The sequence below is a fragment of the Melospiza melodia genome, chromosome 16 (assembly GCF_035770615.1).
Source record: "Melospiza melodia melodia isolate bMelMel2 chromosome 16, bMelMel2.pri, whole genome shotgun sequence".
Classification (NCBI taxonomy): Eukaryota; Metazoa; Chordata; class Aves; order Passeriformes; family Passerellidae; genus Melospiza; species Melospiza melodia.
In genome coordinates this window covers 14,617,946-14,634,332 of record NC_086209.1, presented here as the reverse complement: position 1 = coordinate 14,634,332, position 16,387 = coordinate 14,617,946, and the positions used below count along the sequence as shown (strand labels likewise).

General features: G+C 53.7%; 1 protein-coding gene across 2 annotated transcripts in view; it reads left to right on the top strand.

Moving 5' to 3' along the window:
* Window positions 1–16,387, top strand: part of OPHN1 (oligophrenin 1) — a 52,167-nt gene that overhangs the window by 13,363 nt on the left and 22,417 nt on the right. For both annotated transcript variants that reach the window (XM_063170754.1, XM_063170753.1), the window contains exons 2-6: window positions 2,324–2,419; window positions 6,355–6,416; window positions 7,809–7,880; window positions 14,966–15,067; window positions 15,962–16,072. In XM_063170754.1, the coding sequence (XP_063026824.1) occupies window positions 2,324–2,419; window positions 6,355–6,416; window positions 7,809–7,880; window positions 14,966–15,067; window positions 15,962–16,072 (443 nt within the window). The remainder of the gene's footprint in view (window positions 1–2,323; window positions 2,420–6,354; window positions 6,417–7,808; window positions 7,881–14,965; window positions 15,068–15,961; window positions 16,073–16,387) is intronic.

Below are 16,387 nucleotides of genomic sequence, written 5' to 3'. Positions count from 1 at the left end.
GTCCCACAGTGCCAGCAGTCACTGATCCCTGTGCTGTGTCCCACTCACACCCCAGGGCTGTGGCAGTGCTGCAGCAGCAGCGATGCTGCCCTGTGCATGCACACAGGAGCTCTGTCAGGAGCCAATGTTCAGCCAAGGCTCTCTACGTGTGGGAGTGGAGTTGTGTTGCTCTGGAGAAGCCTGGTTTCCATTAGGAGCTCCTCCAGAGCCTGCCAAGCACGCAGGGTACGGGCTCACACCCCCCTCCCTCTCTCCCTCCTGCCCTTCTTGGCTGACAGGGACACACAGCACATGGAGACCCTCTGTCCCTGCCAGGTGCCACCCCTGGGACCTGTGTGTGCTGCCGTGCTCACGGGTGCACTGGAGCTGTGTGCCTTGTCACCTGCCCCCAGCCAGCACCCATGGAGGGGACAGACGGACAGACAGACAGACAGATGGGGGTGCTGCTGCTTTCAGAGGGGCTCAAGGACACGCACGGGGCTGGGAGGGGTGTTGGGAGGGAAGGATTGAAGATCACCTGTGACCAGCAGCAGGGGAGGGGCTGGCTGGGGCCACAGCAGTGTCGGGGATGGTGATGGTGATGGGGATTTGCAGGGGATGAACAAAGATTCCCCTGAGCAAGGGCTGAATGAGCCTCCAGCCTGGCCTGAGTGAGCTCTGGGGCACTGAGGGGGAATTATTTGCTGAGGTTTTCCATCAAGTCAATGACATCGTTCTGTGAGAGTTCACCCATTTACGTGCTCCAGCCCCTGGCAGCTGGGGCTAAATAGCGACATTCAGGCCTGAATCTGCCCATTCAGGAGCCAAGGTTTGACCCATCAGGGAGCTGCTGAACGAGGCTTTTGAGGGAGAAGCAGGGACTGCACTCTGAGCCTGCACTGGGGACCCGGCAGTGCCCCCACCCCTGCCTGCCCAGGGACCTTGGGGAGGGCAGGAGCTCCTGACCTGGGGACAGGGGAAGCAGGGCGGTCTGGGGGCCTGCCCGGGTCCCACACAGGCCATTTGATTTCTTTTCCCCAACATTCATTTATTTCAATGTTGTCCAATTTTTCTCTCTCCTTCACGGCAGCATTTCAGAGCATCCCATGGTTGCCACCACAGTAGTAAGTTTTATTTTCAAATCAAAAAAACCCATCCATGTACACCAAGTTCCTCTATACAGCAGTCATGGTGCTGGCTTGACAAAGCAGTGGTGGGAGCTGGTTGCCCATAAGGTCTGTGCTTGTCACATCTTCCCCACTTGTAATTTCATGAATTTCTGAAAGTCCCGTCTCTGTGCCCTGCCACAAAGGAGTCCAGCCTGGGACTGTGCCCACAGCTGGAGTCCCAAATTAGAAGTAGCAATGCAAATCAGAGTCTTACATTATTCCTTTGCTTTTCTTTTTGTGGCCTGCATGCTCCTCTCTGAGGTCAGGCAAGTGCAGCCTCCTTCTGTTTGTATCTCAGGAATTGCTGTAGCTTTGTGCAGGGTGATGTGGTCAGTGCACTGAGTGTGCTGTCCCTGCTGGCCCTGGGTCAGGCTCTGTGCTGGTGTCACTGTCACGTCCCAGGGCCCCTCTGCCAATGCCAGCAGACGCCATCCAGACACGTCCTGCAGCCACACAGGGTGCAAAGACACAAAGCATCCTTTGGGCCAGAAACTTCTCTGCAAGCTCCAAAAATAATTTGGACTGAGCCACAGGAAACATCAGGCAATTTCTCTGCTTCCAGCCCAGACTGTTCCTCACCAGCAGGAGCAGCAGGTCCCAGGGCCATCTGTGGGTGCCCCTGGCTCAGCTGTGTGCTCTGTGGCACTGTCCTTCCCTCAGGGCCTGCCTGTGTCCATGACCCCACACAGGAACAGTTATTTTTAGTCCCGCCTTTTCCCTCACATTTATTTTCTGACTCTACAGATTTTTCTCCCATATTATGAAACAATTTCTGTGAACAGTGTCCAGCCTGTTCAATAGCCCCTGTGCTCCAAGGAGCTGTGCTGGTGCACACAGAGCCCGGGAGTATCTCCTCAATGTTTTCCTGCAGGGAAGTGTCCCTTCCTGTCTGTGGCTGGACACAAGGCCATTGATCAGTTGTTGTACCGTGTGGTGCATCCATTAGTGCTGCAGAAGCTTTTTCAGAGAGAGAAAAAACCCAAATCCAATTCTCTCTGCAGCCTCTGAGGGTTATTAATGCTGCAGCATTTTCTGCAGCACTGAAATTCCCAATGCCTGTGGATTTTCATAACCACCCTCCTCTGGTCTTGTTCCATCAGGATAAATTCCTAGGACATGCAGCCTCTGTAGAACAATTGCAGAAACCCACAGCTGATTGCTCTGTCCTTTTCCAGGGTACTCCTCAGCAGTGCAGAAGTTCTCCCAGACTCTGCAGTCCTTCCAGTTCGACTTCATCGGTGACACACTAACAGATGATGAGATCAATATTGGTGAGTTCTCTGCTTTTTGAAGCTGATTTCCAGCAATTGGAACAGTCTCCCTCTCTAGGAATTAGCCTGCCTGATGGTTTTTAAGCAGCCTCAGGAGCTGGGTTCCAGGCAGCTCTTCCACAGCTTATTTTCTGAAGTTGAGCAGTCACGGGTCGAGTTTCACATTCCCAATTCAGCGGATAATTTGCAGAGGTTTTCCATGGCTCCAGGCCTGCTCTGTGCTGCCAGGTGCTGGGGAGGAGGCAGTGTGGTGCTGACCTCCCAGCCAGCCCCTCTTCCCAGAGCTGCAGTGAGCCCAGCTCTGGGTGCTGCTCCCAGAGCTGCCTTTGCTGTGCTGGAACAAACTGCCCCACGCTGCCCTGCAAGGGCACCAGGCTGCAAACTGCTGGGGAAAAGGGCTGCTGGATGTGTCTCAAACGGAAAACAATGGCCATCTGTGCCCTGGGCAGCCTTGCAGGGCTGCTGCCTGCACATCTGCTTGGGGATTAGTGATCCTGGAGCTGTGTTACATCCCTGCCCTCCCCCAGCTCAGCTCTGGGAGTCACTCAGCATCCACAGCCTGGGGGCCTTAATGCCCCAAACCCTGCACGTTTCACATGAATCTGCTCTTGGCTTAGCGAGTTGAGTGGACTCTGATGGGGTGCCAGGGGGCTGCAGGAGGGACAGCAGAGCATCTTCATCCCCCAAGGTTCTCACCCTGCCCCATCAGACAAAACACTTGTTCCTCCTGCCTGGGCTGAGGAGCTGGGGCTGCCCACGGGCTCACAGGGCATTCACCAGGCAGGAGAATTCCCAGGGCATTCATGGGGTGGGGCACAAGGCACAGGGTCTTTTCCAGGCTGCTCCCAAGGGCTGCACAGAGGGGTAAAAAGGGAAACCAGCTTTTGTCAGGCAGTGGTTGCAGAGTGGCAGCAGTGTGACATTGCTGGTGTCAGATCTCTCAGCTGCTGTCAGAAGGGGAAGGAAGTAGAGCCTGTTCCTTGGGCTGTTGTATTTAAAGCCACGTGAAGCAGACTGCAGCCTGCCCCTCCAAAGCTTGTTTCCTTTATGGAAAGTCTCTGGGTGAAACCCACTGGAAATGAATCAGCCTCCAAATGTAATGGCAGCAGAGGTCTGAGCTTGCAAACACACACGGGTCAGGGAGGGGGGAACTCTGCCATGGAAATGCCCCTCCTGGGAGCTGAGGGTCTGAGGCAAACAGCCATGCAAGGAAAGGAGTGTCCCTCATCTTGGCTGGAAGGAACAAAGCTCCAGCAACCAGGCAAGGCTGCTGGGAATGACAGAGGTTGAATAAAGGGAGTGTGGGATGGGGGAGAGCAAGAGAGCAGATGTAAAACTCTCCGTGGTGAAAGGAGCGTGTTTCCCTTCAGTTTTGCTGGGGAGGATTTGTTTTGCTTTTTCAAGAAGAGGTCCCCAGCTTCCCTGTGAAGAAGCCTGGGCTGTGTTCTCCTCCCACCCAGGCCCTGGTGTGCCTGCAGGGGTTGAGGCTTCCTTATTCCTGACACAGCAGCTTCCATCTGCCCGGGTGCCAGGGGGCTGCGTGGGAGTGCAGAGCTCATTTCATGTGCAGGGCATGGGAGGGAAGCACAGCACTTCCAGGCACTTCTTATGCTCTGCAAGAGAACGTGTTTGGGTTGTAAATAGAGCTAAAGTCACACTGCTCTCTCCTTGTGTGGGCACAGAGCAGCCTGGCACCCGCGCGGGTGGCAGCGGGGACACTGCAGGTGGCAGTCAGGACACTGGGCTGATGTTGTCTGTGGTGAGCAGCACTTTCCCCTGGGCATGTGAGAGGTCATGGATGCACCTGTGTTACCCCACAGCTGCAGCTCCTCCACTGTCACCTCACAGGACACAAATCAGCAGCTCCTGCAGGGATGGAGGGGCAGTGAGATGGGGGGAATGTTCTTCCCTTCCAGGCATGGGAACCTGGAATCCTGTAAGGACCTTCCTGGAATGGTTCTGGCTGCCCAGCAGAGTCGCTCTGGCATTTCCAGGTGTCGTTGCCCAGGTGTGGCTGGGCAGGCTGTGGCTGCTGGTGGCCCCCCTGCTCCACACTGCCCTGCATGGGCTGGCAAAGTCTGACCCAGGCCAGGAGCACAGATCCACCCCAGGCACTGCTGGGCTGGCAGCAGGATCTGAGCCTTGAGTGTGGTGCAGGTCAAACTCAGTGGGCTGTTCTGTGACTGGAGCCAGGAAACATGTTCCTGGGCTCTTCCTGTAGAGCAAAGGGAAAAAATGGTGAGGGAACGTTTTATGCACTGACATATTTCCCTGTAAGTTTGGGGCTGGATTCTTTCTCCCTGTGATAATTTTTTTCCTGGCTCAGGCCCCTGGTGTCCGTGCACTCCACCATCCTGGGGAGCCACAGTGACAGCCACGTGTGGCCCTGGGTGTGAACACCATGAGCTGTAGGGCCATTGCATTGCTGGGTGCTGGAGCAATCACTGGAGGAGAGCTCAGAAGCTCCTGACTCATCAGGAAGGTCTGTTGTGCCACTGCCAGCTGAGTGCCCGTGTCACCAGGCTGTTTGTTCCCTTCTGTGTGTCTCAGCAGCTGCAGAATGAATCCTCACACTGGATTTTAGGACAGGTACCTCTCCCAAGGTGCTGCTGTGATTGAGGGGAGAGGACTCTCAGCTTGCACAGGAAACACAGGAGCACCTTCTCCCTGACCTGTGGGACAAGCTAATCCTGTGCCTGCACTGCTGTACAGCTGCTGTGCCCCTCGTGTGCTGCCCTGCCCTGCCCTGCCCTTCTCTGCCCAGCAGGGAGGGAGGGTCTGAACTGCAGAGCTCTGGGGTCTCACAGAGCCACTCTGGGATGTTCCCACCAGGGCCAGAGGGAGCCTGGGACCCACCAGACCTGTCCCACTCTGTGCTGAGCAGGCTGGAGCTGTGGGAAACTTTCCCAGCTAACTCCCTGGGGTGATCAGGGTGTTCCCCCAGGCAGCCAGCACACAGCCACAGTACCTGCATGGGCAGGAGTTTGCCCAGCCTTGCCTGCAGCCCAGAGAGAGGGGAGTTTGGCTTGGCACTGTCAGTGCTCTCCTGATGAGGGGTTTCCTCCCCTGGGACAAATTCAGCCCCTTCCCAAGTTCTCCTTTGATGGGCAGGGAGAGGGGCTGCATGCTCCCCCCTTGGTGTGGGGTCAGCTGCTCCCACTTAGTCCTTTATCTCCCCAGGCTGAATTATTGTTATTTCAGTTTGTTAAAGGAAAAGTTTCATGCTATTTTTATTGTAGTTGGACTCCAACTGCTTATCAATGAGATCTTTTTTGTTTCACTGCTGAGATTTTAGGGAGTGGTGTCTGTGACCATGTCTACACCTGCTGCCTTTCCTCCTGTACATGGACTTTGTGCCTCCTGGTGCTGCATGTGATCTTTGTCATTTCAGGCCATTTTCATTTGTCACATTTGTCCTGGTCCTGGCAAGCCCCTGCAGCTCTTCCTGGGACAGAGGTGGCACCTACAGCTCATCCTGGTGCTGCTGGCAGCTGTCTGGGCAGGCCAGGCACCCCTGTCCTGCCCAAAATGCCCTGCTGCAGGCCCTGGGGATGCCAGCTCCCCTTCCCCCTGTTTGGCTTTCCCTGCATTTGTCCCTTCTCTGCTACCTATATTGCCATCTCTATAACACAATTCCTAATAAAACCTCATTAACATCCTCTCACCTTCCCAGGGCCTTCACTCCTTCATTGCCTGGGTGTGAGACCCTCCTGTCCCTTGCATACATAAATACCCCTCAAGGCCATGCTGCCCCTGGCATTGCCTCACTCAGTTTCTGCCAAAAGAAGCCACCTCTTCTTGGTTTTTTGTCAGCCTTTAGATGGCCATGCTGGGGGTGCAGCCACATTGGGGTGTCCTGATGTGTGTCACACACTCCAGTGCCACATCCAGTGCCATGTCCCAGCTCCCCTGAGCAGCCTCTTCTTTTCTTACAGCTGAGTCCTTTAAGGAGTTTGCAGAGCTGCTGCAAGAAGTGGAGCTGGAGAGGTCCATGATGGTAAGGAGATGGGAGCCGGGCTCTGTCATTCCTGAATGCCAAATCACAGCCACAGCACCATGTGCCTCTGTGTCAGGCCTCTCATCAGAGGGAAGCTGGGAGCACTGGGAATGTGCTCTGTACTCATCTGTCCATGGGCCCTGAGCATGGGCAGGCACAGCAATGGGTGTGGGGGGCTGTGGCTCTCCCAGGCAGCTCAGGCAGGCACAGAGCCCCAGGCCCTGCAGCTGGAGGGGCTGCTCACTGTGGGGAAACCAAGAGTTAAAGAATCAGAAGTGTTTTCGCTCAGTTTTGCTGGGTGCAGGAAGGCAGGTGTCCCTGAGGCCATCAGTGCTGGTCCAGCTCCTGCAGTACAAAGCACTGCCATCACCTTCCTGCTGCCATGCGCCCTCAGCCTCTCCAGGCTCCTCCAGAGCCAGTGCTGGCTTCCCATTCCACTCCTAATTCCAGGAAAAACATGAAGGTTAGGCTCGGTGGAGAGCGTGCAGCGTGCCAGGAATGTGCTGCTTGGCTCTGCCTTCCCCTGCCTCGTGCAGCAGCAGGAGCTCCTGCCAGGCTGGGCCAGAGGGGCCATGGGCAGGCAAGGAACTGCAGGAAACCAGGAAAGCACTGAGATATTTCTTTATTATTAGTTACATCCCAGGTAGAGTGGCTCCTTTGGCAGTGGGGGCAGCAGTGGAAGGTGTTTCAGGGATTATGGGCACTGTCCAACTTTCAAAGTTGGGGTTTTTTCCCTCTACTTTTAGGACCAGTTCTGTTTTATAGCAGCTCCCTCAGGAGGTTTAACACTCACTGTGTTCATCAGATTTCAATCCCCTGAGGGGCTGTGCTGTGTGGTGTCCTGTCCCCTTTTGTCCCCCTCTCCCTTGTCTGGAGCCTGCGACAGAGCCTGTCAGGGGAGTGGGGCTGGGAGCAGACAGCAGCTGGTCCCAGTGCCTGAATGGAGCTGCAGCCAGTGATACAAACTGGGATGAACTCACTTTCATGTGGATTCATGACAAAGGTGGGCAGAGCACCATCCAGGAGAGATCTCTGAGATCTTTGAGATCTGAGGCAGGAGTGGAAGGGACACAGGCAGGCTTTCCCTTTTCCCTGGCTGTTCTGAATCTCCAGACAGGGGAACCCTATCCTTTATTTGAGGTGGGGGACACTCCCTGTCACCCACAGGATGTCCCCAAAGCCTCCTGGGATGTGGCTGGTGTTTGCTGTGTGTCACCCATGGGGAAGAGCAGGTACAGATGGTTTAAGTGAATTCACCGACAGACAGAGAAGAAGTTTCCAGTCAAAAACATTCAAATCTCAGAGCTCTTGGCTTCTAGCCATGTTCAGCCTCTGTTTAAGAGAAAATTGATCAGCACCCTGCAGTTAAAATGCTTTTTCTTTGCACTGTAGGTGCAGAATGCAAGTGATTTGCTGATCAAACCTTTGGAAAATTTCCGGAAGGAGCAGATAGGGTTCACCAAGGTAAGGTTGGTTTGTTTGTTTGTTTGTTTGTTTTCAGTGTAAACAGATTTGTTTTCTGTTACTGTCTTTGAATTCAGATTTTTCTCCTGTTGTTGCTAACAAGCAGTTGCTCCACTGCATTCTGACTTCAGGCACTCACAAACTCCCTGCTCAATGCTGGCTTTCAGCTGCTGGCTGAGGGTTCGTGCTGTGACTTTTAGTCTGATTTTTCAATCTGAAGAGTCTCCAAAATCTTTTCCCGAATTCTCTGGGTTCTCTCCTGGCCTGATTCCAGCACTGCCTCAGTCCTGAGCAAGGAGTGCTTGTTTCAGCCAGGAGAACCTCCTTGCTGCTTCACCCCCTCTCTCCTTTGTTCAGTCAGTGCTATAGAGAATAAAATACTTTCTGCAGAGAAGTGTGTGGTGGAGTGGGAGGGAGGAAGGGAAGGAGGGAAAGCAGGAGAGGCCAGCAGGCAGAACCTGATTATAGTCATAGGGCTTTTGTTATGAAATATTTACATAAAGCATCTAATGAGTCTTTCAGATGGACCAAACTTTTAAAGAAACAAACTATAAAAAGCAAATTCTGCACATGTGGAGCACAAAAGATCATTTTTCCCTTGTCTGCTATCAAGAAATCCAGGTTCCATGTTACTCAGCGGCAGCTTAAAATGGGGCTGGCTCTGGCCCAGCTCTGAAATGGAGATGTTTTGGAGAACACTTGAGGCTTGGATTCAGCCCAGCCCATCTGGAGGCTTTGACTTTTAATAAATACAGGGTTTGAGGAGAGATACTTGATGGCCCTCCTGCCCTCTGCCATGCCCTGAGGGCTGGTGTGAGGAGCCCTCTGAAGAGCTGCAGCCACGAGCATGGCACAGGTGCTGCCCAGGGCCCCTGCCCTCACGTCCTTCAGGCTGCTTTTGTCCCAGAGAGCCCTTAAGGTGTGTAAGGGCCGCTCTGCCCCCAGCCCAGAGCCTGCTGTGCCCTGAGAGCTGAGCTGGCTGCACCCACAGGCCTGTGCCCATGTCCTGCTCCCTTCCCTGGTGGCAGGCACGGGTCTCAGCAGGGCTGGTGCCACTGCCCCAGCACTGGCACGGATTCACCTGGCAGCCTGCAGCCCTTCCTCAGTCCCTGTGCATGGGCAGAGCGCTTCAGGTGGAAGCACAGGGTGGTGACAGTGGCAGGGCACTGCTCAGAGCAGCTGGAGAGGTGGCAGAGGGCAGGGGGGTGTTGCAGGTGCCTCAGCCATTGTGGTTTGGTTTGGGGTTTTGTTTCTTGTGAGGAGCATGAGCTGCAGAGGTGCCAGGGCACTGTGGTGGGAAGAGAGCTGTGCTGTAGCTCCATGCAGGAGCTCACAGGACAGCACCTTGTACTGTGCCAGGATCCAGCTGTGCCATGCTGACAGGGATGCACAGGGAGGTACCCCTGTCCCCAGTGCCACCCCAAAGCCTTGAGAGGGTGCAAGTTTGGGAGTGAGCCCCAGCCACTCCAGCCCCATGTCCTCAGCTCTGATGCTTCTCTGACAGCAGCCTATGCCACACTGCACCCTGAGGTGTCACCCTGGGCACAGAGCCTTCCTTCACCTGCCAGCCTGCAGAGCATCTCTGGGCCATCCCCAGCCAGCAGCAGGAGGGGGGAAGTAAAATGAGCCTCCTCATTTGTGCTCTGTCAGTGTGGGTTCCTCCCATCGCTGCTGGGCCTTCCATCACCCCATGGACCCTTTCTGATCTGCACCAGGGGCAGAAGCCCAGGGCAGGCTGTGGAGCAGCCTGGAGACATGACACAGGGAATTTGTGCCCTCTGCTCGGTTTCCGTATTTTGGCAGCGTCGCCTTCTGTGAGATGTTTTCTGTTCCCTGTGCGAGCTGCTGCAGCCAAATAGGAAGAGCCCTTGAATCGAGGCTTTGTGATGGCTCTGGCTGGAGCACAGCCAGTCTGAGCAGCACATCTGAGTCTGCATTCAGCCGGGAGCAGGGGAGTCTCCTCTGTGCTCCACACGGGGCAGCCCCTCCAGCCGCTCCCTCCCGCACAGCCCCACAGTCACTGCTGCTCCTGAGACCTGCTGTCACTGTGAGTGACACTGCACAGGTAAAAGGGACCCCCTGAGCTGAGCCATTGCCCAGCTCTGGCACTCATGGCCCAGGGTGAGTTTGGGAAGGAGCTGGTGCACATGGAGGTCCCATCCCTCTCTCTCCAAGCCCTGGGGCTCAGCTCCACACTGTGGGGCTGGGACCCTTGGGGAAGAAGCTGGCCAAACTTACTGAGCTGAGGAGGATTTGAATAGAAAAGTTTAATTCCAGTTTCACTTGGAAGGAGACAGCTTTTTAAAAAAAAAACAACACAAAGCCAACCAAAAAAATCAGAGGGAGAATTTTGTTGGGATGTACTGTAAGAGCAAGAGGAATGCTAAATAGCTGCAGTGTTTGTCAAAATTTCTTCCATAGGAGATAACATATTCCTACAAGGTCTTAGATAATTCTGTTATTAATTTCATTAATTATAATTTTAAAAGAAAGGGAGGTTAATAACTTCTGCTTGCTTTCATCTCTGGGGGAGCAGGGCCTAAGGAGCATTTGCGAGAAAGCAGTGGGTGAGGGTAAAATGCCAGGATGAGCTGAGTGTGCTTTGACAGAACTGCTCTTTCTACACCCTTTGACTTTTTAGAAGTCTGTTTTTAAATTAACTGCAGATGCCTCTTAAAAATGAACTGTGATGATCCTGCATCCACCACTTTTGCACCCAGACCCCTCAGGTGTGCATGGAGGTGGGGGCTCCCAGCAGGAAAAGTGTGTTTGATTTTCCTTATGGAGAGGAGAAGTGGCCTGTGAGCTGGGCTTCTCACCTGCCACTCTCTCCACCTCCCTGAAAATGGGGATTTCAGAGGATCCTAATTAGCAACTAATGGTTAAAGAGGAGTTTTGCCAAGTCTGTTTGCCCTTTTCCCCCTGATGAGCAGGACCTGAAGCTGCTGAGGGGCGCTGGTGTCACCCCAGTGCTGGTGGCAGTCAGGGTGCAAGCAGGACCTGGCACACACAGAGCAGCCAGAGCCTCAGCAGGCAGGCACTGCTGCCCCATGGGCTGTGCCATTCCTGGGCACAGCAGTGCCTGCCAGAGCTCCCAGCACAGGGGGTTTCAGAGCCCCCTCCTGCCTGCCCTCAGTGGGATCTGCTCGGTGTCTCCCAGTGAGCAACAAAGGGAAGGTGGGTGGTGCCTTTTGGCAAACCTCAGTGAAAACGTGGTGCTGCCCTTTGATGAATATTCATGAGGAATTAATTTGTGCTCGTGTTTCCAGATTGTGCTTCAGTCTGGGTGATTTTTTAGTGTTGTTTTTTTTTTCTGTCTTGGCTTGCTCTGGTCAGCAGCCAGCTCAGAAGGATTTGTAGGTCATCCTTCTGCTGTTCAGTTACATGCTAATTACCAGAGTGGGAATGATTGGCCAGCTCCCTCTCAGTGGCCCAAAATGCCACACTGCACTGTGGTCCTGTCACACATGGGTCCATCCTGGACATCATTCCCAGTCCCTTCAATCCCCAGAAAGGGCTCAATGCTCCATGTCCCCAGTCCCTCCAATCCCCAAGAAGAGCTCAGTGCTCCATGTCCCCAGTCCCTTCAATCCCCCAAAAGGGCTCAATGCTCCATGTCCCCAGTCCCTCCAATCCCCAGAAAGGGCTCAGTGCTCCATGTCCCCAGTCCCTCCAATCCCCAAGAAGAGCTCAGTGCTCCATGTCCCCAGTCCCTCCAATCCCCAGAAAGGGCTCAATGCTCCATGTCCCCAGTCCCTCCAATCCCCAAGAAGAGCTCAGTGCTCCATGTCCCCAGTCCCTCCAATCCCCAGAAAGGGCTCAGTGCTCCATGTCCCCAATTCCTTCAATCCCCAGGAAGAGCTCAGTGCTCCATGTCCCCAGTCCCTTCAATCCCCCAAAAGGGCTCAATGCTCCCTGTCCCCAGTGTGCCCCTGCCTGCCTGGGTGCTGCCAGAGGAGGAGGCACTCCCAGAGTTGTTCCTGTCTGGCTCCCCAGCTCCTGCTGCAGAAGGAGCTCCCCTGCTCTCCCAGGCTCTTCCTTTCTCTTCACCAGTATTTCCTTGAGCAGAGATGACCCCTCTTCCTCAGAACCCGCCATATCTTCTCTTCCTCAGAGCCCACCAGGGAGCTGCCCACAAGCTGGTGACAGAGCTGCAGCCTGGTGGTTTGTGGTCTCCCTGTGGCTGCAGGCTGTGGCCTCCTGTGGCCATGTGTGTGGGCACCACAGCCACACACAGCTCATGGCCTCCTCCGTGGGCTCTTGTGGCCACGTGCACGGGCACCACAGCCTCCCACAGCAATGTCACCTCCCCTGGGGACGGGCCAGGAGCCACGTGCTCCCAGGCTGCTGCATCCAGAGGCACATCCCCCTGCCCATGGGCTCTGCCATGCCTGGCCATGGTAGCACCAGGCTCTGGTGGTTCCCTTGCCCTGTGCTTCCCACAGCTCCTGGCTGTGACCCTGTTCACAGGGGTCTGAGGATGAGGGAAGAGATGAGGATCTGACTCCATGTTTCAGAAGGCTTGATTTATTATTTTATGATATATGTTATATTAAAACTGTACTAAAAGAATAGAAGAAAAGTTTTCATCAGAAGGCTAGCTAAGAATAGAGAAAGAAGGAATGATAACAAAGGCTTGTGTCTGGGACAGAGAGTCTGAGACAGCTGACTGTGATTGGCCATTAATTAGAAACAACCACATGAGTCCAATCACAGATGCACCTGTTGCATTCCACAGCAGCAGATAATCATTGTTTACATTTTGTTCCTGAGGCTTTTCAGCTTCTCAGAAGGAGAAATCTTAAGGAAAGGATGTTTCAGAAGATATCATGGCTACACCTGGCACAGGTGAGCAGCCTCCCAGATGGAGAGCAGGAGAGGTTGGTCCCAGCTCTGGCCTGCAGCGTGGCTGTCTTCCCTGCTGGCCTCTCCACAGGGTGGGGACAGCTGAATCACCTTATGAGTGCTGCTTGCTGGTGGTGAGAGGTGGGAGAGAACTCCTGGAGTGGCTCCAGCCCCATTGCTGCTGCTGAGGAGCAGGGATGGCACCATCCCAGTGCTGCCACCACCACCTCTGCACACCACCTTGCTGGAGACAGTGGAACCCTTGGTTGGGTTTGCAGCTACCTTTCCATGGCAGCACCTGCTTTTCTATCTCAGGACGTGCTGCTGGCACAGCCATCTCCTCTGAGACGTGAGGAGGTGGCATCAGGAGTGCTGTGCCCACAGCTCTGCTTCCCTGCACTTCTGTGGCCTTGGGGCTTGGAGGCTCTCTGAGGAAATGGAAACAAGAAAAGTTCCTGGCTGTATAAGACAGGGCATTAATGGCACAGACAGCCCAGGAGTTTGACCTCACAGACACAGGAACTGCTGCTCCACAAATGCTTTCACTGCTCTGGGTTTGGGGTTGCTGCTCAGGGCCTCAGTCACGAGGGTGGTGGTTTGTTTTCATTCTCCTTCCTGGCTTCAGCCCACAGTTGCTGCACTGCTTAAATTAGGATTCACCCTTGGAGGACTCTCTCTTGCTCTGGATTTGGTGTAGATCTCTCTGTTCTGGTGTGTGAGGCTGCTAACACAGAGTCACAGCACCTGATATTGCAGGGGGTGATTGCAGAGGATGCACTTCTCTTCAGGTGTCCTGTAATTCCAGGCTCTGCACAGCAGGATATGCAATTGCTGAGGTGAATAGGTTTGCTGGGCTAAGCCTGCCCTGCTCCAGACACTTAGACAGGGGCTGGTGCCACTTCCTCATGGTAACTGTGCTTTCACTGCAGCCATGGCAGGACTCTGGTGGGGAGAGAATCCTCTTCCCTGGAAGGCAGCTGCTAGGAAGGCTTGTTCCTATCATTGGGAGCCACCTGTGCTGAGCCCAGGGGCTTTGGGAGCCCCCAGGCATCCTGCTGCAGGGCATCCAGACAGACAGATGGAATAGGCTCTGCAACTGGAACAGGGAAGCAAAACTTCAGGCAGGGGAAGCTGTGGTCACTCCTGAATTCGTGAGGAAAGTTCCTCATACCCAGCAGCCTGGCAGAGCCCATCTGCTCTGGCTGTGGCACTGGTGTATGCTTGCTTATCCATGCATTTCTGAGTGGGGGCAAGAGAACAGGATTTCAGAGCTTTCAGGAGACAGATGTTGAAAGATAGCAGTAATTCCCTAGGAAGCTGGAACTGCTTTCCACTTGCTTGAGTTTTCAAAAGCCAGACAGAAGATCTGGGCATCCCATACACACCTGCACTGTGTGTACACCAGCTCTCAGCTGCTTGGACCTGGCACTGAGGCTGCTGCCAGGCTGGAATTTCCTGATTTCAGTAATTTAGTTGCCTCCCAGGAATCCCTGATGTGTCAGATACCATCTAAAGTGGGTATTTGTCAACCTGGCCCCTACTCTGGTTGTTTTGTGATTGCCAATGTCAGAGTCAGTGCAGGCAGGAGCCAAGAGCCTGGTGCTCAGTCCTGCTGCTCCCTGCCTGCTCTCAGGGGTTCCTTCTTGAACATCTCTGTTTGCTGCTCTTGTTCATTTGTGCTCTCTTTGCAGGACTGCTGAGGCAGATGAGGATTTCCTGCCTGCCTGATGACCTGCCAGGCTTCAGCTTTCCTTCTGCTACTCTCAGAAACAAATTATAAACTCTTTAGAACAGAAAGTTGCCAAAATCTAATGAACCTTTTCTTGACCTTGCTGCGCCTCTGACATTGCAGTGTTTGCCCAGTTGTTTCTGGGCTGTGTGAGCAGCATGTCAGGAGGTGGTGAACAGGTTTTTGATGCATGAGCACATCTTCAGTCTATTGGAAATTGAAGAGATTGAGAGAGGGAACAGCACCTCCTCAATGGGGCTTTTGCCATGATGTTGGCATGAAAAAATACTTCTTGTGTTGCTAGACTGGGTCTTGAGGTATAATTGCATCCAAGGTAGGCAAGGGGCTGTGAAATCAGAGCAAATGAGAAGTGGCCTTCTGTTCTCTGCCTGGGTTGACCAAAATTTGTCCACGGGAATACAGAATTGCAGAAAGAATCTCGGTGTTGATGCATGTTCTTATCTGGAAAATGCCAATAACTGGTTCTGCTTCGACCTCTCTGCATCTACAGGAAAGAAAGAAAAAGTTTGAGAAGGATGGAGAGAAGTTCTACTCTATGCTGGATCGCCACTTGCATTTGTCTTCCAAAAAGAAGGAATCTCAGTTACAGGAGGTGTGTATGGAATTTTTCTCAGAGTTAGGTCCAGAAGCAACAGCACCAACTGCTCTAGGTCTTAAAAAAAAGGAGAGGAATCGTCCCTTAAAGTAACTAATTGAAACTGATAATCAATTAAATCTACCCAAAGCCTGAGTTCTCTGTGAGATCAGGGAAATCAAGCTCAGTTCTCCTGTGTCTGTTGGATGCTGGTTGTGGCTTCAGACATTGTCATTGCTTGTTGTCACCTTGATGGTGAAGGGCAGTGACCAGTGGCACAGCTGGGGACTGGCCACCCTTTCACCTGGGGAAGTGCTCTGGCTGAAAAGTAACCAGTTATTTTTCCTTTTGCTGGCCTGGTGTCCTACCTTGCTGCTGGTGCTTTTGGGTGGCTGTGGGGCAGGCAGAGGAGGGGGTTCCTTCCAGCTGGTGCTGCTGCAGGCATGTTGCAGCAAGGAAGGAAAGCCAGCTGGATCTGGTCAGATCTGTCAGGCCAGTTGTCACATCAACCTACGAGCATCTCTGCAAGGCAGACTGTGTGTGAGCTCATTGTGTGCTCCTGCCACTGCTGCAGCTCCAGAGCTGCTGGTTCTGGGACACAGATGGAGTCAGGCAAGAGGGTGGTGAAGGTGGTCTTGTCAGGAGAAGAGGCTTGTGCTAAAGTAATAAAAGAGCTTTGGGAAAGCCTTTTCTTTGCAGAGTGAGAAGAGATTTTAGATCCTTGAATGAAAGGGAGCCAGAAAAGGGCAGACTTAAAGGAATATCCATGTTCCAGCTCACAGCTGGGCTGGACACCAGGCAGGTTTTCAGTGAGGACAGAACTGTGTGTGGGCTGACAGACAAAAGCGAGTCAAATGTTTTCAAACTACATGTGATGTATTTTCTTTTTCCACCTTTCCCTCTTTCTTCCAGGCTGACCTTCAGGTCGACAAAGAGAGACACAATTTCTTTGAGTCCTCCCTTGAGTATGTGTACCAGATCCAGGAAGTACAAGAAAGCAAGAAATTCAGTATTGTGGAGCCGGTAGGAGCTTCCTTTGCTCTCAGTCTCATTTGCTGACGCTCAGATGTGCTGGCAGGGGATGAGCTGCCAGCTTGGATTAGGTCCTGTGCGGCAGGAGCACTGTGAAGCCCCAGTCCTGTTTCTTCTGGCTATCTGTGGATTCTGAGGAACAGGCTGGACACTGTACAGAGCTACAGGTCTTGTTATGACTTATCTTGGCCCCCCTGGGTTTGATGAGTGCTGTCTGTCTGCAGAGGGACAGAGGTGTCACCTGCCCTGCTCACCTGTCCCAGCCTGGCTGAGTGCAGGGACCCTGCCCTGGCTGGTGGCTCTGCC